Source organism: Taudactylus pleione, unplaced genomic scaffold (genome assembly GCF_031769625.1).
Source record: "Taudactylus pleione unplaced genomic scaffold, aTauple2 ptg000627l, whole genome shotgun sequence".
NCBI classification, from domain to species: Eukaryota; Metazoa; Chordata; class Amphibia; order Anura; family Myobatrachidae; genus Taudactylus; species Taudactylus pleione.
The window spans coordinates 1,855,824-1,881,556 of NW_028285029.1; the positions used below are offsets into that span (position 1 = coordinate 1,855,824).

The 25,733-nt window shown below is 43.9% G+C and overlaps 1 protein-coding gene across 1 annotated transcript in view; it reads left to right on the forward strand.

Annotated features, from left to right (window-relative positions):
- Window positions 1-4,184: 4,184 nt before the first annotated feature.
- LOC148479259 (vomeronasal type-2 receptor 26-like) overlaps window positions 4,185-25,733 on the forward strand; it is a 114,161-nt gene continuing 92,612 nt past the window's right edge. Inside the window, exons 1-2 of the mRNA XM_088454675.1 lie at window positions 4,185-4,242; window positions 11,528-11,723. Of these exons, the coding sequence (XP_088310801.1) occupies window positions 4,185-4,242; window positions 11,528-11,723 (254 nt within the window). The remainder of the gene's footprint in view (window positions 4,243-11,527; window positions 11,724-25,733) is intronic.

Consider the following 25,733-nt stretch of genomic DNA (forward strand, 5'->3'; position numbering starts at 1 on the left):
AGGTTAATAATACTATAGGAACAAAATCAAGCCCGAATTATGTGATTTTAGCTGTTTTTATGATTTATTTACAAATAATACAGATCCAAAACCAATAGTAAAAAACAAAATACGCAAGGGTGGTTTTGGCAAAACCAATCCTGATCCAAAACAAGAGGAGATACAGATCCAAAACCAAAACACGGGGGTCAGCGCACATCTATAGTGTTTACACAGACAGCTTTTCCACAGCAAGGACAGGACCCTCAAGATTAAATTCTAATTGGCTAATAGACAAACTAGACTTTGGGTTATATCAGCATGGTTTAAATTCTGTCCAGTATGTCTGAGGCTCAAAACAAAAGGGATCATTAATAAGAACCATACACTATATCAATGCAAGCAGGCTCATTTTTCTAGCAATGATAATAAAAGAACTGACACTCATAATGATACTCAGAGTGGAACTGGAGCCAGATTCATGTTTAGAAATAGAGTAAGAGATAGCAAGTAACTGTGCATCTTGGAAAAAAAACATGTTGCACTGCAGGTGGGAAAGATTCAAAATGTGCTAAGAGGTTTAGATTTGGGAGGAGAGTGTCCAAACTGACATCTAAACTGCAGTGTAAAAAGCTATCCAGCTTTTTTGTGGGCTACCTGCATAAGCCAACATTATTTATCCCATGTGCAAATAAATAGATATGTATTTGCACCACTTCCACTACAACATTGTTTACCCAAGTGCACAGGTACTTGCTCTATCTTACTCTATTCCCAAATTTGAATTACGCCATCAGAGTAGACGTCTTTGTTAGTGGTGAAAATCAAGATGTTATCAATAAGGGGTTATACTTATGAAACAGTATTTGTTATAATTATTTGAGGGGATTGTTTAAACAAGTGCAAGTGTAGGTAATAAAATGAAGGTTTGTGGGGTATTAGTGATAGGTTGGTGTATTAATATTATGTTGTGTTGGTGAGGTATATTAATGTAATGTGGGGTTGGGGAGTTTTATTAGTACAATTTTGGGTCTCCATGGGACTAATAACAATGTCATGGACCAATGTGTGAATAAACATGATATTGGTTTAGGGATGAGCAAGTTCGGTTCCCTGAGAACCGAACCCACCCGAACTTCGGGGATCCGGGGCGATCCGAGCCCAAGCTCGGATCTCCCCGTCTGCCCCGGATCCCTCTCCCGAGGCAAAACCTTGAGATCTGCGGTCGGATCTCGAGGTTTTGCCTCGAGCGGCCATTTAAAAAAAATGCCTTTGCCTTTAATGGGCAAAGCACTGATTGGCTGACAGAGCCATCTGTCACGGCTCTCAGCCAATCAGCATTATGGTGCTCATTTGCATGTAGCACGGACCCAGGAGATCCATGCTAAATGCATCTGTGTGATTGACAGTGACACAGAGCACCGATGGGTCAGTGAGACCCGTCTGTGCTGCTGTGTATTTCAATGACACAGATGCAAGCACGGACAAGGAGATCTGTGCTACTTGCATCTGTGTCATTGACACAGAGCACTGATGGGTCTGTGAGACCCGTCTGTGCTGCTGTGGTAAAAAAAAAAAAAAAAACCTGTTTAAAAAAAAAGAAAAAAATGCTGTGCCCCCCTCAAAAAAAGAGCAACCAGCCCCGGGCATTAGTGACCCAGTGCTGGGTGTGCTTAAATACAGGGGACAAATGACATAGGGGTCCCCTGTACTTAAGCACAACCAGCACCGGGCTAGTCAAGACCAGCGCTGGTTGCCAAAATATGGGGGACAAACAACATAGGGGTCCCCCGTATTCTGCGCAACCAGCTATGGGCTGTGATCCGTTCCTGGTTCTGGAAATACAGGGGAAAAAAATGAGCAGGCCTCCCCTGTATCTTCCAGAACCAGCACTGGACTGTTTCTCGCAGGGGGCTGATGCCAAAGCCAGTGGAGCCCTTTCACCGGGCCCCCCAGCCACAGCATCAGCCCTGACCGCTAGTCAGCCCAGGCCGGGGATCCTTGGAGAGCTGGAGACCCCCCCAATAAAGGGGTCACTCTCTCCAGGGCACCCCAGGCCCAGGCTGATAGCCCAGGGCTATCTCCGCCACCCCTGGTGGCGGTGGGTGGCGGGTTGACAGTGTGGTGTAAATAAAGAATATCAAACATTGTCTTTACAAGTAGAACTGCAAGTCCCAGCAAGCCTGCCCCACATGCTGGTACTTGGAGAACCACAAGTACCAGCATGCAGGGCATTAAGGGCCCACTAGTACCTGTAGTTCACCTGTAAAAAAATGTTTAAAAAAAACACAGGACACACACCCTGTGACAGTATAAGTTTATTAAACATACAAACACACACACATGTACACATACTCACCTATGTAACCCTGTAGCATCGGTCCACTTGTCCGGTAAAGTATCCATAGGGGACCTGTGAAAAAAAAACATACTCACCATCTCCTATGTGAGGTTCTGTCCTCTTCATTCCAAAGTAGGCATCCCCGGGACTTGGCAAAAAAAAAAATGAAAACCTGATCCGCGACCTTAGTACCGTTCTCTAGAACGGTACTTCCCGAATGAGAGCTTAGCAGTGGGGTATCACCATGGAAACCATGCCGCTAAGCATTCATTGGCTAAGAGAGGTCATCCCCTGTCTCTCAGCCAATGAACGGCTACCTCCATTGTAGTCAATGGTGGGAGCTGCAGGGTTATTAAAGTTTACCCTGCGGTTCCCACAAGTAGCATGGATCTCTTTGTCCGTGCGTGCATCTGTGTCATCTTTTCACCTAAAAAATATAGCTCATAAATTTACCAAGAATCAAGATGACAATCTCGGGTGAGATGCCTGCAAACTCTCTGTTTGGATGGCAGGGATAGGCCCGAGCTATCAGCCTAGGCCAGGTGTGCCCTGGAGAGGGGAACGCCTTTATTGGGGGGGTCCCCAACTACTCAGAGATACGTGGCCTGGCCTCACTAGCAGTCAGGACTAATGCTGTGGCTGGGGAGGCCCGGTGAAAGGGCTACCCTGGCTGTGGCATCAGCCCCCCACTAGAAAGCGGCCGGTGCTGATTATATTTCAAGGGGGATCCCTTTGCAATTTTTTCCCCTATAATTAAAACCAGGACTGGACCTGCAGCCTGGTGCTGGTAAATAAATTATGGTGGAACCCTACTCATTTTGTTCCCCATAATTTTAGGTAAAAGGACTGACTGGCAAGTCTGAGGCTGTTTAAGCTTTAGGGGGGACCCTATGTAATTTTTTTTAATAACATTTATCCTGTTTTATACAGGTAATAACACACAAGCAGCCAGCACATATCTCACTGATATGTGCAGGCTGCTAGCTCAGGAGAGAATTGCAGAGAGAAAACACTGCAATCTCGGGTGAGTAATCTCATCTTCACTTGCAACTCGGGTAGATATCTCTATCTGCTTCACCAATGGCCAACTCACTTTCAGCTAAACTCACTTCTTAGTAAATCTGCGAGATGAAAAAGTGGAAAATCACCCAAGATTCGGCGATGCAAATTGAGATTAAAAAAACTAAACTCGACCATTCTCGATTCTTAAGCTGGGCATCCACTATACAATTTTCTGTCAGATATCTGACCAATCTGGCTGGTTGTAATGAAAACCTGGTAATGTACAGGAGCAAATGGTAGTCAATCATATGGTTTTAAACACTGAAAAAAGGACAAAAATTTTTTCAAATTGATTCAATTTGTGTGTTTTAACCAATTTGTCTGAACATCCATTTCTGGCAATTTTCCAGTGTTTGTGAGCAAATGGACAATTGTCATTTGCTCCCATACATTACCAGGTTTTCATTCCAACCAGCCAGTTTGGACAGATATCTGACAGAAAATTGTATAGTGTATGACCAGCTTTAGTAAATTTACCCCTAAATGTGGTCATAATGTGCATTTACTAATATTTATCTAACTGTACTTTTCCTGTGTCTTAAATATATTATTAGAACTATGATTCTGTCAGTGAAGAGATATAAAGAAGACCAGAAATTTAATAATTGTTTTCAACCTTTTCAAAAAGTATTTAATATTTTCCAACAAATAATTTGGCTGTGCATACTGAGCATTGCACTCTGTAGATTGGAAACACAGAAACCGGAGCCTGGATGTCATTTAACCCAAAATCCTCAATATATATTTGAATATAAATATTCCAAAGAAGGAGATTTTATTATAGGTGGAATATTCACAGTTAATGGCTTTGTCATACCACATAAATATACATTTGGAATACAAAAACTGCTTTGTGGAAGGTAAGTAATATGCTGCAAATGTACATTCTATTTATCAGTCACAGATTGGGAGTATAATCATTGCCTATTACAAGAAGGCTGACAGAAGGACATTTGTCATAACAGGGGTCAAACTTTGAAGCAGTGAGGGCTATCAAAGAGTCAAATAGTGGGCTCTTGCTTTAGACCAGTTAGCCAATGGGATAGCAGGTAATGGGAGGGTATTTCCATAGGGATTCCGTATTAGAGACTGTGCCACTTCACTTCATCAAACCAGATACTGGAAATATGGAAAACAGATCAGGCGACCATCAGCCTTCTGGGTATGGCTAAGCTGTCCCAGACATAGCGGGTCTTTAGATACACAGTGAGCTCGCCTGCTGTGAACAAAAAATCAGTGGTTCAACATGCCAGCATTTTTATGACCATCCCCATTACCTCCCCCAAATGCTGACTACCTGTCACTCACTTTGTGAATGATTCTTATGTGTACAGTAAGTGAGTGTAAACTAGAGATGAGTGGGTTAAGATTCAGAGATCAGAGCCCACCCAAAATTAGCAGATCCGAGTCGAATCCAAGAAGGCTCGATTTTTCCCGCCTGACTCGGATCTCAAACCAAAGCAAAACTATAGAGTCTGAAATCTTGCGGTTCGCAAGCTTTTGTCTCTATGATCAATGTAGTTTATAAGGGACCACACGACTGACGCCATTTCACTCTGGCTGTGGAGACTGAAAAGGGAGGGTGGGTAGTGTAGGGCTGGGAGAGGTGCTGGTGCTGTCTGCTGTGTCCTGGGCTGGTGCTGATCCATTCTGGCTTGGCTGGTGCTGTCACAGTGCTGTCTGCTGTGTCCATCTGGGCTGTTGCTGATCCGTCTGGGCTGTCTGTGCTGTCTGCTGTGTCTTTGGCTGGTGGTGCTGATCCATTCTGGGCTGATTCTTTTCTGTCTGCTGTGTCTATCTGGGCTGGGGCAAAACTGCAGAAACATCTGGGCTGGTGCTGTGTCCATCTGGGCCCAAGTTCTGGACTCAAAAAAATATATATATAGTAAAAAAAAAATCAATCAAAGTGTCTTTTATATTTTTCTGTGTGTGTGTGTGTGCGTGTTAGGCTTAACCGCAGTACTGTACAAGATCCAGCCAGCAATGCAAGTTGCAACCTAGTGCTGCCCAACACCAGTTGTGATCAATCTGTGCTCTGGGCCCAAGTTCTGGAGCTGAAAAAAAATAAAAATCAATTGTCTTTTTTTCTAATAATTGTCTGTGTGTCTGTGTGTGTTAGGCTTAGCCGCACAAGATTTAGCAAGTCGGCAACGCAACCTAGTGCTGCCCAACTCCAGTCACTATCAATCTGTGCTCTGGGCCCAAGTTCTGGACCCGAAAAAAAATAGTGTCTTTTGTATATATATCATGTGCGTGTGTGAATTTTCCAAAAGAATTCCTCATCACAACCCAGGCATCGACTTGGGTTGCCATGCCAGAACAGGAGAATTCGCCATCTGAAGATGTTGAATGCTCCCGCCATCAAGCTCCGAAAATATAATTTTTTTATAAATACTGTGGGGACAGCGGGCCATTCCACGAGAGTAAGTAAAGTAGGAGATATCTATGATATCTGCTGCTTTACCTGCTTGATGGATGGCCCAATAACTGAAATTTTTACAATTGCAGGTGAAAATGTTCATTGTCACCTTCTTTTGTGAAAATTAAGTGATGATGAATAGGACCCATAGACATTGTATCCTCCTTTGTCTTTATGACATACTTCTGACATCACTAAAGAGGTTTGTCTGCAATTTCTGTATTGTCCCGTGCTTAGAGTCCCATACATTACAAACGGGTCACCACATTCCTGCTATCCTGCAACCCGGCATTCCAAGATCGGTGAAATCCAACATGTTAGATTTCACTCATTTGCCAATCACGATCAAAATATGATTGCAATTTGCAAATCTGTGAAATTTAACATGGTGGATTTCGCTTATCATCAGACGGATCGCGGAACATCGATGGCATTTCTGATCCTATTGCAGGATCTGGTGATCCATCAGTAGGTGGATGGGGACCTTTTATGTTTTAACTTTATGTACACCAGAACTATATGGGCTATAAATTACTTCACCATTACTGATTATATAATTATGCACCTGATCGACTGTGGCTGTTTAAGAAAGGTGGATCACATGTTTGCCTTATAACTTTACCTCCATACATTGGCAAGCTGTTTCTTTTGTGAACATATGCCTACGGACGTATCTAGCGTGGTGCGGCCGGTGTCACTGCACAGTGCCCTGGGCTGGAACCAGATGCCAACTTACATTTTTATTTGCCGGGCTACCCGCTGCTATGTATATTAGCAGCAGTGTGTGCCAGCCTCCTCCTTCAGAGTAGCCCCTGCCTGTCTATCAATCTCCCGCAGCTCCACGTTCTCTGGCTGGCACCCACCCTCTGTGCACTCTCTGTAGGGTCTGGGAGATGCCATGACATCTCCTCTCCAAACCCTTACTGTGCCACTAGCAAAAGTTAGGAGCAGTTGCATTTAGGTGCACAGACACGATAGCAGGCAGGGTCCGGTCCAGGCAGTACTAAGGTGACACTGTCAGTGTCAGCCCAACTCCAAACAAAGGTGTCAGTCACTCAGTCTGTGCCTGTTATTGACCACGTGAGTGCTGCTGACTGCATATAGGAGAGTCCCTAGGAAAAAGGGGGAGTGGGGGTAAAGTTGCTTTACAACATGACCTGATATTATATTAATATTAACATTATCCATACTGTGCCAAGAATAAGGAAATAATATAGCAGATGACCAATAAACAATAATGTCTTCTTGTTTCCCATCATCTTTTATAAATGAAGATACAGGATCATCCTGTATCTTCATTTAAATAAGATGATGGTAAATAAGAAGACATTATTGGATATTTGGTGGTCACCTGCTACATTAGTATCTTATACTTGGCTCAGTTAGGATAAATAAAATGTATTTGGCAGGTGAGTGCTGCATCTGGGGGGCACCTAGGCTCTTTCACACACAGGGCACTGTTTAGTTACAGCTCTGAGGCACCTAATTACTTTGCCTCATACTCTGTTGGTTATGACATTTCTTTCACAACCATATAGTGCAGATCTCTGATATATGCAACCATGGTTATATATCTATAAGGTGATAACTGAGCATACCTTCCGTATACTACATTGTTAATATAGGCTACAAATCAGTGACATTACTTTTGACCAAAGGTACCTGAAATTACATCCCATAGGTTGGATTACGGCTCTAATATTAAAATTATTTGTCTGTCCGCAACATATATTTATTATTTGACAATTAAATTTAAGTTTTAATCTGTACATTAAACATTTTCTCAGTCTTCGGTCTGTCTCTGTCACATTACAATAATATATGGTAGCAGAAATGTATGTGTCATTCCTGGGTGGTGACTGGGAGGTAAGATGGGGGCTAATAGAAGCTTGTAGAGTTTGTGTTTTATTGGAGTGTCGCAGGTGTGTCACTGATAGAGGTTGCATCCATAGATGCAGAACTGTTCACATAGGCTAATTACAGATGGATAATCATCATCTGACATAGTTCTGGTGCAAGTTTCGATGGTGTGAAGATGGTGCATCTAAAGACATGCCAAGTATGTCAGTGTGGACATCTCAATCCTTGCACAATCGGACGTATGGAAGGGCTTTATATTATATAATATGCATAATGTACCATCCATATCTGACACAGGCATTGACATGGCTGCCCTTGGCTTGGGCAGTCTGGACAGAATAGAAGATTCCCTGCTCAGGCATACTGTAACAGTTGATAATATGTGTGTTTGTGTGTGAAATTAATCATCATGTTTTTTTCTTATCTGTGTAAATGAATGTTGGGGTGTCTGTTGGCATAATAGTGGCAGGCAGAGGTGTCTGATGGCATAATAGTTGCATGCAGAGGTGTCTGATAGCATAATAGTGGCATGCAGAGGTACTGATGGCATAATAATGGCATGCAGAGGAGTCTGGTGGCATGCAGAGGAGGCTGAGGGCAAATTAGTAGCATGTGGAGCATCTGATGGCATATTAGTGGCATGCAGATGTCTGATAGCATAATAGTGGCATGCAGAGAAGTCTGAGGGCATAATAGTAGCATGTGCAGCATCTTATAGCATAATAGTGGCATGCAAAAGTCTTATGGCATAATAGTGGCATGCAGAGAAGTCTGAGGGCATAATAGTAGCATGTGCAGCATCTTATAGCATAATAGTGGCATGCAAAAGTCTTATGGCATAATAGTGGCATGCAAAGGGCATAAAGGCATAATAGTAGTATGTGGAGCATCTGATGGCATAATAGTGGCATGTGGGAGTCTTATGGCATAATAGTGGCATGCAGAGGAGTCTAAAGGCATAATAGTAGCATGTGGAGCATCTGATGGCATAATTGTGGCATGTGGATGAGTCTAAAGGCATAATAGTAGCATGTGGAGCATCTGATGGCATAATTGTGGCATGTGGAGGAGTCTACATGCTGTCTTTGCAGGGGTTCAATCTACTGTTGTTTGTGCTGTTTATCACTGTGTCTGCACCTACATCCTTGTGGATTTATTTCTGCCCTGTGTACTGTATTTGCCCTTTGTTGACTTTTGTTTCTGTTCTTTCCTGTCTTGTGGTGTGTCAATCTATTAAGCTCCATCACTATATTACATTTCTCTTGTACTTTAAAAATTAAATTGCTTGAAAAAAGTATCTTATGGAATACAGCCCTCATCAACTCCATCGTTAAATACATTTAAACTAAAAATAATAATAACCCAAAAATAACAAATATTCAAAATGGGATTAATGCTTAGGGGTACATTTGAGATGAAATGAGAGTTTTTACAAATGGAGATGTTGCCCATAGCAAACAATCAGATTCTAGCTGTTATCTTCTAGAAGGTGCTAGTTAAATGTTAAGTAGAATCTCATGGGTTGCTATGGGCAACATCTCCATTTCTAAAAACTCTCATCTTAGTAAATTTAGTCCTTAGTAGTTAGATTCTTTTCAATAGTTGAATTTATATCTCATATGTTAAAAGCTGGATTTGCATATCTATAAAACATTTTTTATTAATGTCATTATGTGCATTTTTTATTTATTTATCAGGAGACACCTTTATCTGGCTTTTAGGAGGTCTATTGCTAGTTAATTCCTCCATCATCTATTTACACATATTATTGACACATATTTCTGTTAATTGGGTACACCCACTTGGCAGAAGGTTACGCCATTCCGTGGGCCGGAATCGGTATGACTTACCACTGGACCCCTGGCCGGCGGTTCAAATCCCAACAGCGGCTGGCTGACAGAGGAGGAAATCCCAATCGTCCCCAGGTAAGTATAACTAAACTATTTTTCACCCTAACCCTCCTTTAGGGTGCCTAACTCTAACCTCCCCACCCCTGTGCCTAACCCTAATCCCCCCTCTAAGTGCCTAAACCTAACCCACCCTTCCCCACTGCCTAAACCTAAGTCCCCCGGGAGGGTGTCTAACCCTAAACTCCCCCCAAAGGTGCCTAACCCTAACCCTCCCTCCCCCTAGCCTAACCCTAACCTCCCGGGGGGGTGCCTAACCCTAAGTCCCCTCTGGGAGCCCGAAACCTAACCATCCCCCCCACTCGGCTGTCTGCTGTGGCGCCCGGCATCTGCTCGATCGGGATGCCGGGCGCCGGTCTCCCGGCATCGGTAAAATGACAGGCATCTAGAATTACATGCCTGTCATCGACCCTCGTCGGGATAAATTGTCTGGAAGCCGGCGGTCGGCATTCTGTCCACCTGCTTCCTTAACGTATACCCAGTGGGCCCCTAGTATTGATATCCCCTGGTGGGCCCTTCATGCCCCAGACTAACACTGCCTGTATGTAAGTGGTCAAATTATTTATCTGCTGTGAGAATTGAAATCTACATTCAATTGCTCCTGTATTTTACTTACAGTAATGAATGTTCCTAAACATGATTAGAAAAATACTAGCAGTGCCTATCCGTCATTACTGAGTGATTATTAATTTTATTGAATGATAAGGAGACAGCACCCCAGGTACTCCTGATTGCTCTCCATGTGTCTGCTTATCTGTGCACTGTATGATTTTCCCAGCAAAGTTTCCTGGGTACGTTTTGGATGCAAAAGTCACTCTGGAAAAGCTGGGCAAGTAGATACCAGAGTGTGCAGTGTGGCCGGTGCTCAGAGTGGCTCATCCCTCCAATCAACAGGTGAGGAATCAGCAGCAGTGACCCCGGGGACTCATACTTGGAGGGAGGGAAGGATGATGCACACAGGGGGTGGCTGGGTGGATGCAGCAGTGGTCAATAAACATCCAGAGGGAAGAGGCTGGATGGCTGGTGCCAGGACACAAACAGGCAGAAGATACACTATAAAAGAGGTGAGTTCCAGGCAGCCCCTCCTCTGCCTTCCCAGGCACAGAGCACCAGAGCCAGGCAGTGCAAACCGGTCATGCAAACTTTTTCCTGCACATCATGCATCTGGCTCTGTACAGGGGGCCTGATTCAGAGCTGCTCGCTCTGACAGAGCGCTCGCTCTGAATCAGGGCCGGGCTTTTTTTTTTGGTGTGGCCTCTGGCCACTCGCATTGCTGTGGGTGACCACCCACAGCTATAGAGAGCGGCCAGGATGATGACCATTGGGCTTGCGACGAGGTGGTAGGGTCTCGTTCATCGCAAGCCCCAGAGAGCTTTCGACTCTAACAGAGCCGGAATCAGTGGGGCCGCCCCCAAATGGCAAGCGTTCCCTCAGGGAATGCCTCTGTTTGGGCAGCCACCCCCCCAGCCCGCCCACCAAAGGGGGTGAGCTGTCACTCAACATCGACAGCTCGCCCCCTTTGGTGCGAGACCCGGAGCGACGGATTGCCCAGCCCGTCGCTAGCCGGGTCTCACGCATGCGCACGACGGAGCCGGCATGCGCTGTGGGCCACCATCGACCCGGTTGCGAGCGCTCAGCGCTTGCGACCAGGTCTGAATCAGGCCCAGGGTGCTCGATGTGATGGGGCTTGTGCTCCGGGCCTTGGCAGAGACTGCCAGCTGGAAGTAGCTAAGTAGGAACCTAAACTCACGGGACACAAATTTCTCTCAGGCCATCCTTGTCTCTCCAGAGCTGGTCACATTAACATGCAGGTTCACACATCTCCAGCTATCCATAGCCTGGTCCTGCCCCGGACATGCTAAGCAATGTGTGTTACAGCCAATCTCCACACTGCTGTACCAATGTGGTGTCATGATGTCGCAAGATGAATACATTTTCACCCTCTCCTTGTTGTTCTAGGGGAAGCCTTCTACCCAGGCTGCTCCATGCTACAGCCAGTCAATGAGGAGGTGGGATGGATGGGGCCATCTGGGAGCAGAGAGGGGAGGGCAGGAGACAGAGCAATAGCTAACTGGCTGCTGTCACTAAAAGTAACATGGGTCCAAGAGGCTCCGTCCCCTAGAATACATGAGAAGCTGCTGCTGGAAGGAGCCCAGTAAGTTATCTCTGTAATAGCTAGGATTGATGTGTGTGTGTATAATCTATGTTATTTTAAGGAACACAAAGAACATTTCAGTGAAAGCACAATAAAATATGGTAGTTCTTAAGCTTATCACGAAACATACATAAAAAATGAATGATTTTAGATATAAATATATATTAAAAGGGCATGGTCATGGCCTTATATTAAGGCTGAATAAAAAAAATGGAATTCTCCCATAGATAATTCCTGAGAGGGGGCATGGTATTTAAGGGGCTACACCTCAAAAGCTATTTGATGTACTGAGCTGAAATTTGGTACAGACGGGTAGAACTATCACTCAGTGCTGCATGCTAAATTTTATGGCAAAAAAATAAAAAAAATAGGATTTGGGAGTAATCTAATATTTCAAATGTAATTTTTTTCTACCACTCAGTTAGAATCACTTTTCTGCTACAGTCTATGGGGGATATTTGGGAAGGCATTAGTCAGGGTAGGGGATGAATTTAGATGTATAGCTATTGTTCCAGTGTAGGTGTTTTTATTGTCAAGGTAATTGAGAAAGTTACAGTTTTTAAACTATTACATCACAAATTCCCCATTGTATAGAAAGGGAGCTTCAGCCTCCTGCAGGGGTGTACTGTGGCTTCACTTGAGTACACAAAGATGGCTGTCCTTTGCAGGTGTTAGTGGAGGTAGGACCTGGGTGAGGTAGCCGGCGTTAGCGGCGGCTTGGTACCTGACAGAGGCATTAGCATTGGCAGGAACCTGGTGGGGGTGTGGGTGGTAGCGGCGGGACCCAGCAGCGGTGCAGGCATTGGGACACAGTGGTAGTTGGCAGTGGGACCCAGAGGCGGTGCTGTGTTGGCGGTAGGCCTGGATCCAAGAGAATTCAGTCCCTGCCAGCCATTCTGCAGAATTTGGCAGCAGTGCCCATTTAAAAAATGGCACTTCAGCGCCATTTTTGAAATTCACACAAAATCTATCAAGCACAATATAATGATTTGCATATTTATTAGATCTTGTGTGATAGCAGAACGATGCAGGATCAGATCAGTGAGATCTGTGATGCATGCATCTGTGTGTAAAAACTTAAGAACACAGATGCATGGAGGGATCAGTAAGATCCATCTGTGCTTCTGTGTATAAAAAAATTAAAGCCTGTGTAAAAATTGAAGAAACGATGGTGTTGCCCCTCCCCCAAGAACAACCAGCCCTGGGCTTTGAAGACACAGTACTGGTTGTGTTAAATACAGGAGACACACAATGTAGGGGTCCCCTGTATTAAGCATAATCAGAAACAGGCTATTCAGAGAAAAACCTGGTTGCTAAAATAGTGGGGACAAATGATGTAGGGGTCCACTGTATTTAGCACAACCAGCACTGGGCTCTGATCTGGTCCTGGTTCTGGAAAAACAGGTGAAAAAAATTGTAGTGTTCCCCTGTAATTTCCATAACAAGCATCAAACTTTTTCTAGCAGTGGGGTAATGCCACAGCCAGGGGAACCCTTTCACTGGGGCCCAGACAAAGCATTACCCCTTCAAAATATATGCAAATTACTAATAGGGCTGCGCAGTCTGGATTCAATAGTTATGAATGGAAAAAAAGCATATTTCAATAAATAGATGTATATAGACGCTTTTGGTATTTATATTTAAAATTTGGACATTTTATTATCACCAGTGAATTATATTAAAATATAAAAACAGAAAATATAAAAAGGAAATACACATAAGTACATCAATTAATGGTACACAATACAAAGTAACAACAATAAAGTTCTTTGCTGCTCTGGCTGCTGCTATGTAGTTTCCAAACAGCATGTAAAGTAACTATTTATCAAGCCGTAAAAACTGTGGGAAGTGGACCAGTGGAGAAGTTGCCCATAGCAACCAATTAGCAACCAATCAGCTCCTACCTATTATTTTATAGACTCTACTAGATAAATGCTACTTCAAAGCTGATTGGTTGCTATGGACAACTTATCCACACTTTTCACTGCTTGATAACCTACAGTAGGTCTCTTCTAAATTCACAGCTGAAAAACGCACTGCCTCATTCAATTGGACCAGTATATTGATATTGTAAAGACTGATTAGCATACTGCACCTTTGGAGTGCACCTGATTATTATCCAATATTTGTATATCAGAAGGCTACAGTCTATATTGTGTAAGCTGCATGTGGTTGATAAAGTCACCTCTGTGATAAATTATCCTGTATAAATCTGGAGCAGTGTAGTAAAAAAGCAGTACCTTTGTAGTGGGAGTTACTGCAGGTAGCTTGTGCAATGTTCCAACAGGGAGAAGGTAGAACGTTTTCTACTAAACCATATGTAGGAGAGGGGAGGCCGATGTTACAGCAGCGCTATAAAAATGGAGCCTGCATGCCGTGCACTGAGTGCTAGGCTCTCGGTGTTGGTGCCGCTGCTGTCCTCGCAAGTGTACCACTTTGATGCCCTTCTCCCCTGTAGGGGGCCCAGTTTGCTTCTCCAAACCCTGATGGTTAATACATTATAAAAAAGCAATGAAATTCCATACACAAGTAACCTTACGGTTTCACATGTCCCATTAAGGCTTTTTAGACATGATCTGAAATTTCACAAAACCTACTAAATTTCTAGCCACTCAAACTAAAAAAGCAATAAAATTACATTCACTAAGGCTCATGCCTTAATCAACGTGTTCCTTGCACAATACAAATAAGGCATGCCATGACACCATGTGGTTAACTACAGATTCAGCACTCTCACAGGGGTCTATTTACTAAGCAGTGTTAGGAGACAGAGTGAAAAGTGATAAGAAAGTGATAAGGTGCCAACCAATCAGCTCCCAACTGTCATTTTTCAAACACAGCCTGTGAGATGAAAGTTGGGAGCTGATTGGCTGGCACCTTATCACTTTCTTATCACTTTTAACTCTGTCTCCTAACACTGCTTAGTAAATAGACCCCACAGAGTGAGATTGTTGTCACTCACAAAATGGTGGAGCTGCTAATTCACAGAATTGTGTGCTCTTTGGAATACACACATGCAGTCTATGCAACTGAGGTCTGAGATTACGTGGCACACACATCCCACTCAGTGCCCACAATCTTCCCATTCGATCACCTCAACACTCCCACTCATTTTGTAATCAATATTTTTGAACCTTTAATAACTGCGTTGTGCATTTCAGAACACAAAATTGTGGGTGGTGTTACTACACACATAAAGCTGTCAGTCGAAGCATATCAAATGATGAGCCCAATTCATTACGGATCGCAACTGCGATTACGCACGCAGATGGCCAATTTTAGTGTACTATGCATGTGTATGCATCGCAGTACATGTGAGCGAAGGCTTTACTGTAATCAGACTGCAAATGCAGTGACCACGCAGACTCATCGCAGAGTGATTGACAGGAAGTGAGCGTTTGAGGGTGGTGATGGGGGAGTGGTCAGCGAAACGCTGATGTGTCAGTTTGTTTAAACACCATTATAGGGGCGTACATAAATTAGCCACTGCGATGGCATACACAGCTTGAGCTCTCACTGCTTGCGATGAGGTTAGCAAAATCTGTGAAAGGTCTGACCTTGTGCAAGTGTGCATGAAGCTCTGATAGTACTCAATGTTACTGATGGTTTCGCAGACTTGCAAAGTATTACGGATGTGAGTAAAGGGAAATAGACATCCTTATGTTAGGCTGAGACGGCATTCAGATTGCAAACATTAGCATATATTCACAGCGGGCCTACGTGCGATTACGGAACTGCAAACGCAATAGCAGTCTGTAACGAATCAGGCCCTATGTTCACTATTGTTTGTGTACTGTGTGGAACTCGCTCTTTGCTTTCATCACCTTTCTGCATTATCACTCATTTCTATTCAATCCCACTGTGCTCACTCTATGGCTCGACACCTTCCCCCACTACCATTCACTTCTATTCAATCCCACAGTACTCACTCTAGGGCTCACCACCTCCCCCCACCATCATTCACTTCTATTCAATCCCACTGTGCTCACTCTAGGGCTCACCACCTCCCCCCACCATCATTCACTTCTATACAATCCCACTGTGCTCACTCTAGGGCTCACCACCTCCCCCCACCATCATTCACTTCTATTCAATCCCACTGTGCTCACTCTAGGGCTCACCACCTCCCCCCACCATCATTCACTTCTATTCAATCCCACTGTGCTCACTCTAGGGCTCAGCACCTCCCCCCACCATCATTCACTTCTATTCAATCCCACTGTGCACACTCTAGGGCTCACCACCTCCCCCCACCATCAATCACTTCTACTCAATCCCACTGTGCTCACTCTAGGGCTCACCACCTCCCCCCACCATCATTCACTTCTATTCAATCCCACTGTGCTCACTCTAGGGCTCAGCACCTCCCCCCACCATCATTCACTTCTATTCAATCCCACTGTGCTCACTCTAGGGCTCACCACCTCCCCCCACCATCATTCACTTCTATTCAATCCCACTGTGCTCACTCTAGGGCTCACCACCTCTCCCGACCATCATTCATTTCTATTCAATCCCACTGTGCTCACTCTAGGGCTCACCACCTCCCCCACCACCATTCACTTCTATTCAATCCCACAGTGCTCACTCTAGGGCTCACCACCTCCCCCCACCATCATTCACTTCTATTCAATCCCACTGTGCTCACTCTAGGGCTCACCACCTCCCCCCACCATCATTCACTTTTATTCAATCCCACTGTGCTCACTCTAGGGCTCACCACCTCCCCCCACCATCATTCACTTCTATTCAATCCCACTGTGCTCACTCTAGGGCTCACCACCTCCCCCCACCATCATTCACTTCTATTCAATCCCACTGTGCTCACTCTAGGGCTCACCACCTTTCCCCACCATCATTCACTTCTATTCAATCCCACTGTGCTCACTCTAGGGCTCACCACCTCCCCCCACTACCATTCACTTCTATTCAATCCCACAGTACTCACTCTAGGGCTCACCACCTCTCCCGACCATCATTCATTTCAATTCAATCCCACTGTGCTCACTCTAGGGCTCACCACCTCCCCCCACCACCATTCACTTCTATTCAATCCCACAGTGCTCACTCTAGGGCTCACCACCTCCCCCCACCATCATTCACTTCTATTCAATCCCACTGTGCTCACTCTAGGGCTCACCACCTCCCCCCACCATCATTCACATCTATTCAATCCCACTGTGCTCACTCTAGGGCTCACCACCTCCCCCACCATCATTCACTTCTATTCAATCCCACTGTGCTCACTCTAGGGCTCACCACCTCCCCCACCATCATTCACTTCTATTCAATCCCACTGTGTTCACTCTAGGGCTCACCACCTCCCCCACTATCATTCACTTCTATTCAATCCCACTGTGCTCACTCTAGGGCTCACCACCTCCCCCCACCATCATTCACTTCTATTCAATCCCACTGTGCTCACTCTAGGGCACACCGCCTCTCCCGACCATCATTCATTTCTATTCAATCCCACTGTGCTCACTCTAGGGCTCACCACCTCGCCTCACCATCATTCATTTCTATTCAATCCCACTGTGCTCACTTTAGGGCTCACCACCTCCCCCCACCATCATTCACTTCTATTCAATACCGCTGCATGCGGAGCCCTCTATAGATATTGTAATTTATAACAGTAGTTACTGTAGACATCGTGTGGCTGACCTTACAGCTGGACTGCGTGTCCTAGTGGATGCGGTGAATATTTTCATCACTTAGTGTTCGAATCCCATTAAGGAGCAAGGTCAGTTTGTAATCAATATTATTCTACCTTCAATACGGTATTTTGTATTACTTAAATTTTTTCGTGTCAGATCACAAAATTGTGGGTGGTTTTAAGATACACATAAAGCTGTCAACCAAAGAATATCAAAGTATATTCACTAATGTTTGTGTACTATGTGGAACTCACTGTATGCTTCAGCACCTCCAGCACCATCACTCATTTCTATTCAATCCCACTGTCCTCACTCTATGGCTAACCACCTCCCCCGACTATTATTCACAACTATTCAATGCTGCCACATGCAGAGACCGCTATAGACATTGTAATGTACAACAGTAGTTATTGTTGACAACAGGTGTGGTTGAGCCTCCTGTTGGACTGTGTGTCCTGGTGGATAAGGTGAATGTTTCCAACAGACATGACCAGGGGTTTGAATGCCATTAGGGAGCAATGTCATTTTGTATCAATATTATTGTACCTTCAATACGGTATATTGTATATTTGTATTATTTTATTTTTAGCATCTCAGAACACAAAATTGTGGGAGGTGTTAAGATGCTCGTAAAGCTGTCAATCAAAACATCAAATTATGTTCACTATTGTCCCTGTACTGTGTGGAACCCACTGCATGCATCAGCACCTCCCCCTACCATCACTCACTACTAAGGTATGACTTTGCATGCTGAACTGCTATAGACATTGTCGATATTTAAAATGTTTGCATCTTAGAACACATAACTGCAGGTGATGTTAAGATGCATAACGGCGGGTGGTACTAAGATGCAATCGAATTGCACACTCTGTGGTGGCGTCCCGGCATTGCTGGCATCCTGACTGCATCTCACATGTTTATTTAGTGTCATAATAGATGACAAGATGAAGAGGTACAGAAATGCTGAGCTTCTTATCGTGGTTAGGCATAGGGACAGGCCCCTCGGCAACAATGCCACGAAGCAGAGGGCCTATGCTAGTGCCTGACACAACATCCACTCTCAGCTGGGAAGGGAGAGAAGCATCAGATCACTCCAGAGGATATGGAGTGGCCTCATGAGACAGGGTCAACAAAGGCTGCAGAAGCTCAGGATCAAGATTCATAAAGGTACAGTATTTATTTATATATTTATATACTGTATTATAATATCATGTTGTACAGTATTTACCCAGCAAGGTTGTACTAGATACAACCAAACCAGGCTGAGACTTCCCTGACATGGTCGCATCTGATGCGACTGTGATATGGTCACATCTGATTCGTCTGTACCAAAGGAGCCTGCTGGTGGCTGCATGAAGTTACTGTACTTTACTGTATACTACAGTATACTGTATACAGTATATATGATTCAAGTTCAGAATATGGGGCCTCCTGTATTAGCATATAACTGAACTACTTCAGAACATCATTGAACTTGTGCAAAACATTAAAACTTGCCACAGGATACCAGTCCCATTGTATATCGAGTATACTGTTTAAAAACTTTTTTTTCTAAAAATGTCCCCAAAATTTAGTTATTTATCCATTATACGTTATCATTTTATTAACAAATCTGGATATTTGCTAATAAAATTATACCAAATTGGGTTTAAATTAGCGATGAGCGGGTCTGGTTCCCTGAGAACTTCCAGTTCTGAGGTGAGAACCGAGTCTGGCTTGGGTTTTCCCGTCTGACTCAGATCTCAAAGCAAGGCAAAACATAATCATCCTGCTGTCGGATTCTCGTGGGTTTTGGATTGTATAAAGTCCCTCCCCAAGGTGATTGGTGCCATTTGCTTGCTGAGTTCTGGGCTGTCAGGGCTGTGCTTCATCCAAGGGGCTGCTATTTCCATCAAGGGCAGGGGCTTTGTGTCCATCCAGTGTCTGCTGTGTCCATCCAGGGGTTGCTGTGTCCATCAAGGGTAGGGGGTTCTGTGTACATCCAGGGTCTGCTTTGTCCATCCAGAGGTTGCTGTGTCCATCCAGGGGCAGTGGCTGCTGTGTCCATCCAGGGGTTGCTGTGCCCATCCAGGGGCAGTGGCTGCTGTGTCCATCCAGGGGTTGCTGTGTCCATCCAGAGGTTGTTGTGTACATCAAGGGCAGGGGCTGATGTGTCCATTAGGGGGCTGCTATGTCCATCCAGTGGTTGTTTTGTCCATCTAGGGCAGGGGTTGCTGTGTCCATCCAGGGGTTTCTGTGTCCATCGGCTGCTGTGTCCATCCAGTGGTTGCTGTGTCCATCCAGGGGCTGCTGTGTCCATCCAGGGGCTGCTGTGTCCATCCAGGGATTCTTGTGTCCATCTAGGGCAAGTGCTGCTGTGTTCATCCAGGGGCTTCTATGTCCATCCAGGGGCAGCTGTTTCCATATAGGGCAGGGGCTGCTGTGTCCATCCAGGGGTTTCTGTGTCCATCTAGGGGTTTATGTGTCCATCCAGGGTCTGCTTTGTCCAACAAGGGTACTCTGGGCCTGATTCAGAGCCAGACAATCTGAAAGAGCGTTCGCTCTGAATCAGGGAATTTTTTATTTTTTTTGGTGCGGCCTAGGGCCACTCGCATAGCTGTGGGTGACCACCCACAGCTATTGCAAGCAGCCAGGTGATGGTCGCGATGGTCTCGACCATCGCAACCATCGGGGCTTGAGACGAGGCCCTTGCGGTAGGGTCTCGTACCTGCAAGCTCCAGTGAGCTTCTGGCTCTTAATAGAGCCGGAAGCTCACCACTGACATCACTCGTGATGTCAGTGGGGCCGCCCCCAAATGGCAGGCATTCTGTCGGGAATCCATTTGGTCAGCGACCCCCCCAACCAGCCTCCAAATCGGTGCGAGCTGTCGATCAAAATCGACAGCCGCCCCCTTTTGGTGCGAGACCCGGAGCCGTCTCCGGCATGCACATGCGCAGTGGCCAAACATCAACCTGCTCGCGAGTGCATAGCGCTTGCGTGCGGGTCTGAATCAGGCCCACTGTCCATAAAAGGGTGCCCAGTTTATAAAAAAATTAAATTTAAAAATAATATAATTAATTAAAAAATGATATATATTTTGTGTGTGCTGTAGTCCAAAGTACTATACTATTATTTTTTTACTGTGATGCTGCCTCTCAGACCGCAGTGTAATATTCATACACATATTGTTTATGACACTGTAAGTTGCATCGCAGTGTATAATAAATATTGTGACACTGTAAGTGGAAAATGCAGTGTATTCATAAACATCATTGTGACACAGTGAAAAACGCAGTGTTTTCAAAAAAAATATTGACACTGTTAGTGGAAACACAGTGTATTCATAAGAAAAATTGTGACACTGTAAGTGGAAAATGAAGTGTATTTGTATAAAAAATTGTGATACTGTAAGTGGAAAATGCAGTATGTTATTCTTTTCTTATTCATAAAAAATCTTGTGACACTGTAGGTCATTGGTACCACAGTGTAATATTTAAAATTGGTACAAATTGACCTGTGTGCTGTACCCCACATCATTTGTATTTGTTGATATGGAGAACAATCAGTTGAGAGGAGAACAGGAACCACATACTTGTGCTGGAGCTGCTGCCAGTGCCACCAGTCATAACAATACTAGTCCATCTACATCATCTACTAAAGCCGATGCCCAAGGGCATACAGGGCTTAAGTCAGGGCATCTAAAATCAAACAAGAAATGTTTTACAGTGTTAAAGTAAAAATAATTAAAAGCTATGTTAGCTATACAGAAACAAAACATTGGCAATATGCCATTTACTACATGAAGTGGCAAGGAAAGGATAAGGCCATGGCCTTTATTTATGACAGGGGGTTCTGCATCTTATGATGATGTAAGCACTTCTCCCTGTAGAAGTGTCAACAAAATTCAAATCGCTAAGGCACATGAACCAAATGTGTGCTCAAAAAAGTTACAGATCCTAGAGGAGAGACCAAGTGTGTCCACGGTTGCCATGTGTGAGCCTGACCTTTCTAATACTGTACTTGAAGAGGATCCTCCTTCCACCATTTGTGTGCCCTCTGCAAATGTGGGGGTGAGCAGCACAAGTCAACATGCTGACATAGAAATTGAGGAAGCTTCTATGGAATTGCACCAGGAAGATAAGGAGGATATTTCTGTAGTTGGAGCTAACAAGGATGATAAGAATGTTAATGATAATGAGGATATTGATGCTGAGGGTGTTTTTTGTGTAAATCAGACAACAGATGTTGTCCATGGTATGACAAAGGGCCTGATTCAGACCCACTCACGAGCGGCTGTCCACTCGCAAGTGGGTCGATGGTCTGCACTGAGCATGCGCACAACGGAGGGAGCTCCGTCGTGCGCATGCGCCAGACGCGACGAGCGAAGGACTTTCCTTCGCTTGTTGTGTCTGATCAAAGGGGGCGTGCTGTCGATGTTGATTGACAGCATGCCCCCTTTGGTGGACATGCCGGGGGCGTGCCTCCCTGACAGGGGCATTCCCAAGGGAACGCCTACCTTCAGAAGCCGGCCCACTGACATCACTAGTGATGTCAGTGGGAGTGATTTTGGCTCTGATAGAGCCAAAATCACTCCAGGCCTTGCGGTTGAAAACCTCAACCGCAGGCTGCGGCTCGCAGTTTCGATGGTCGCGATGGTCACGACCATCGCGGCCATCAAACTGCACGCTCGTATAGGCTGTGGGTGGTGACCCACAGCTATATGAGCGTCCAGGAGGACGCTCCATAATTATGGAGGGCGGCCCTCATTCAGAGCGTGCGCTCTGCTTAGAGCGTACGGCTCTCAATGAGGGCCAAAGTCCATTGTCACGGCAGGGCAAAAGACCAAAAAATCCACCTCTCATGTGTGGAAATATTTCCACACAAATCTGGACAACATCTGTAACATTTGCCTAGTAAGAGTGAGTAGAGGTAAGGACCTCAACCTTCTAGGAACCCCTCCCTGTTACGTCACTTGCAGTGCATTCATCAAATTCCAAATTGTTTGAAAAATTCATAAACTTTGGCTAAAAACTTAACAATCAGTCCAGTGCCACATTGCTGCTCCCCTCTCCCTGTTAGATCCAAGCGCCTGCAATCTCCACCACCAACAACTGCCTCATCAACATCCTCAATCGTGATCAGAAGTAATCCTGCTGCATCCAATTTCATGAGCATGACTGACTACTCTCCTATCCGTGATTCCTCAGAAGGATCCTTGAGTGTTACACCTGTTGCTGCTGCTGCTGGGGGTGGATCTTCATCCCAGAAAGGGACCAAGAAAACTATTACTAGTAGTAATTAAAAAAAAACAATTGATTATTAAACAATCCTTTGATAGAGGAAGTAAGTATAACAGCTATCACCCAGTTGCACAGTGGTTCACTGACCCATGATGGCTGTGCTAGTATTAGATGGTGAAATAATAGAAAATCAGAATGATAGTGTGGCGGAAGTGCAAAAGGAGGATGAGGGGGAAATTTGTGTCCTATCTGAAACTAATGAGGATGTTGTTTGCATAAATCAGCCACCAGTGGCATTAGTTCTTGCTTGTGATAAAAAGAAAGCCAGAAAAGCCACGTTTTGGGTGTGGAATTATTTTAATATAAATTCTGACAACAGTTGTGCAGGCATCTGTTCCATTTCTAAAGCCAAAGTTAGCAGAGGAAGGGACATTAACCATCTAGGCACCTCCTCCCTGTTACATCATTTGCAACAAGTTCATGCAATTTGTTTAACAAAATTAAAATAATTTGTCAATTAATAGCAAGCAGTCCAGTATCAGCTACCAGCAGTTTGGACCAGCACATGCAATCTCCAACACCAACACCCTCATCATCAACCTCCTCCTTAATAATTGAAGGTAGTCCAAAAAATGTTTTGTGAGGGCCCAAACAAACCAAGGACTTCAGCCACAAATGTGTCAGTCCTTGTCGCTAAAGTGCTTGGTTTGTTAAACTGTGCATGTCCTTTTTAAATATCCCACATAAGTGTGTATGGAAGGGCCCAAGGACAATTCCATCTTGCACCTCTACTCTTTACATTTTGCACAATTTGGTGCATAGCCGACTGACATTATTACAGTTTAATAAACTGCCATCCTGTCTGCCACTGCTGTGTGGCAATGTTTTATACATGTCCTATATTTTTTTAAACTGCCGTGCGTTTGTGCTGCTGCTCTGTTGCTTACTTTAGCCAGCCAGCTCGCTGCAGCCTTTGGCCTATATTGGTGAAAAATAGTGAAATCAATACTGTGAGCTGTGAGGTGATTAAAAATGCCTGGAAATGCCTGAAAATTATTGTTATTAAGGTTAATATTACTGTAGGAACAAAAAGAGGCCCAAATTATGTGGTTTTAGCTGTTTATATAATTAAAAAAAAAAAAATACATATCCAAAACCAAAACATGCAATGGTGGTTTTCTAAAACCAAATCCAGATCCAAAACATTGAAGGAGATACAGATCTAAAACCAAAACACGAGGGTTGGCACACATCCCTAGTTTAAATAGTTATATTCATTCATAAAAAATAGTTTACTGTACAGGTTGAGTCTCCCATATCCAAAATGCTTGGAACCAGGGGTGTTTTGGATAATAGAATATTCCGTATTTTAGAATATTTGCATATCATAATGAAATATCTTATGAATGGGACCCAAATATACACACATAATGCATTTATACACAGCCTGCAGGTCATTTAATACAATATTTTCAATAATTTTGTGACTCAAGCAAAGTTTGTGTACAGAAATGAAATTAATTTGTTTCATATACACCTTATACACACAGCCTGAAGGTAATTTTATACAATATTTTTAATAATTTGTGCCTTAGACAAAGTTTATGTACATTGAACCATCAAAAATCAAAGGTTTCATTATCTCAGTCATGCCAAAATAATTCCGTATTTCGGAATATTCAGTATATTGGAATATTTGGATATGGGAGACTCAACCTATATAATATATTGGTCAATTACTGTAAATGTTTTTTGTGTTTTTTTAATTAATATTTTTTGTTGTTATTAGTTTTAGTGTGAGTGCTACAGTACGGTATTGTGTGTTTTTATTACCCTGTTGGTGGCAATTTGTCAATTTTTTAATGGGGGCTCCTGTGTTGTTGTATTTTTTAATCTCACATGTATTTTTGTATGGGGGGGCTACTGTATTGTGTGTTTCAATGGGGGGACTATTGTGTGGGGGTTTTGTTTACTTAAAAACTAGCAAAAACAGTACTTGACTTCTGTATTCTTATTACAAGTATGAGTTATGGATATACAATACTGTAATTGGTTTTGATTTCACAGAACGTCGGCAGCGCCGCCAGAGTGGCAGCAGCAGAGGTGGTACCGTCACTGACAGTCAAACCATGAAGAAGCAGCAGAACAGGAGGTGGCAGAGGAGCCACAGGAAAGCCCCAGGGGCAGCAGCCCTCCCTTATCCAGTAAATACTTTCAGTACATCATATTTTGCTGCTGTACTTTTCTTCCTATGTTTAGTATTTACAGTATTTCAGTATATTTGTTTGTATTTATTTGGGGTGTTATTGAGGATTTATTATATTATAAACTTATGTTAGTGTTTTTTTCCATACAATAGTACAGCGATGAGCCCTCTCCCAGTTTGCATAAGTGTAGGCTGAAAAGGAAGGCCTCAGAAGCCCTTTACCAGCCAGTAAGTACGGTAGAATATTCTGCATCCTGACTGCTTTAATCCCGACACTTTTCATAAAATAAACAAACCATTCTACTTACCCTAACCATAACCCTTTCATCTTGCAGCCTAACTATAACCCTCCCTCCCCACAGTCTAACCCTAACCCTCCCTTGTGCCTAACCTTGATCCCCCCTGCAGTCTATCCCTTACCCCCCCAGCATACCTGCATTTGTGATTCCAGTAGTCAGGTAGGGAGCTATTATTGGTGAAGATATGTGGGGTTTATTAATCTGGGGTGGCCATGGTGTTTTTTTTACGCAGTCAGTGGAAATGTTTGAGTTAAATAATGGGATGGTGGGGGGCTATTTTTTTACCAAGTCATTCTGAATGTGTGTTGTTTTTCAAAAGTAGGGCTATATTATTATTATTATTATTATTATTATTATTATTATTATTATTATTATTATTATTATTATTATTATTATTCTGTCAATTCACCTGAAAGACTAAAAGTTATTATCATACAGTATACTTTGGCCAGAGAAGGTAGCATAAAGGAGAGCATGTAATAGAACATTTCAAACACAGTACTGTATACTGTACACTACAGTATCTACAGTACAGAAGGGAGATAGACATTCTTAGTAAATCACAATGTACTAGACTTGGCAGGTGGTTTTGGTACCTTTCCTGCACCCATCTTTCCTGCCAATGACAT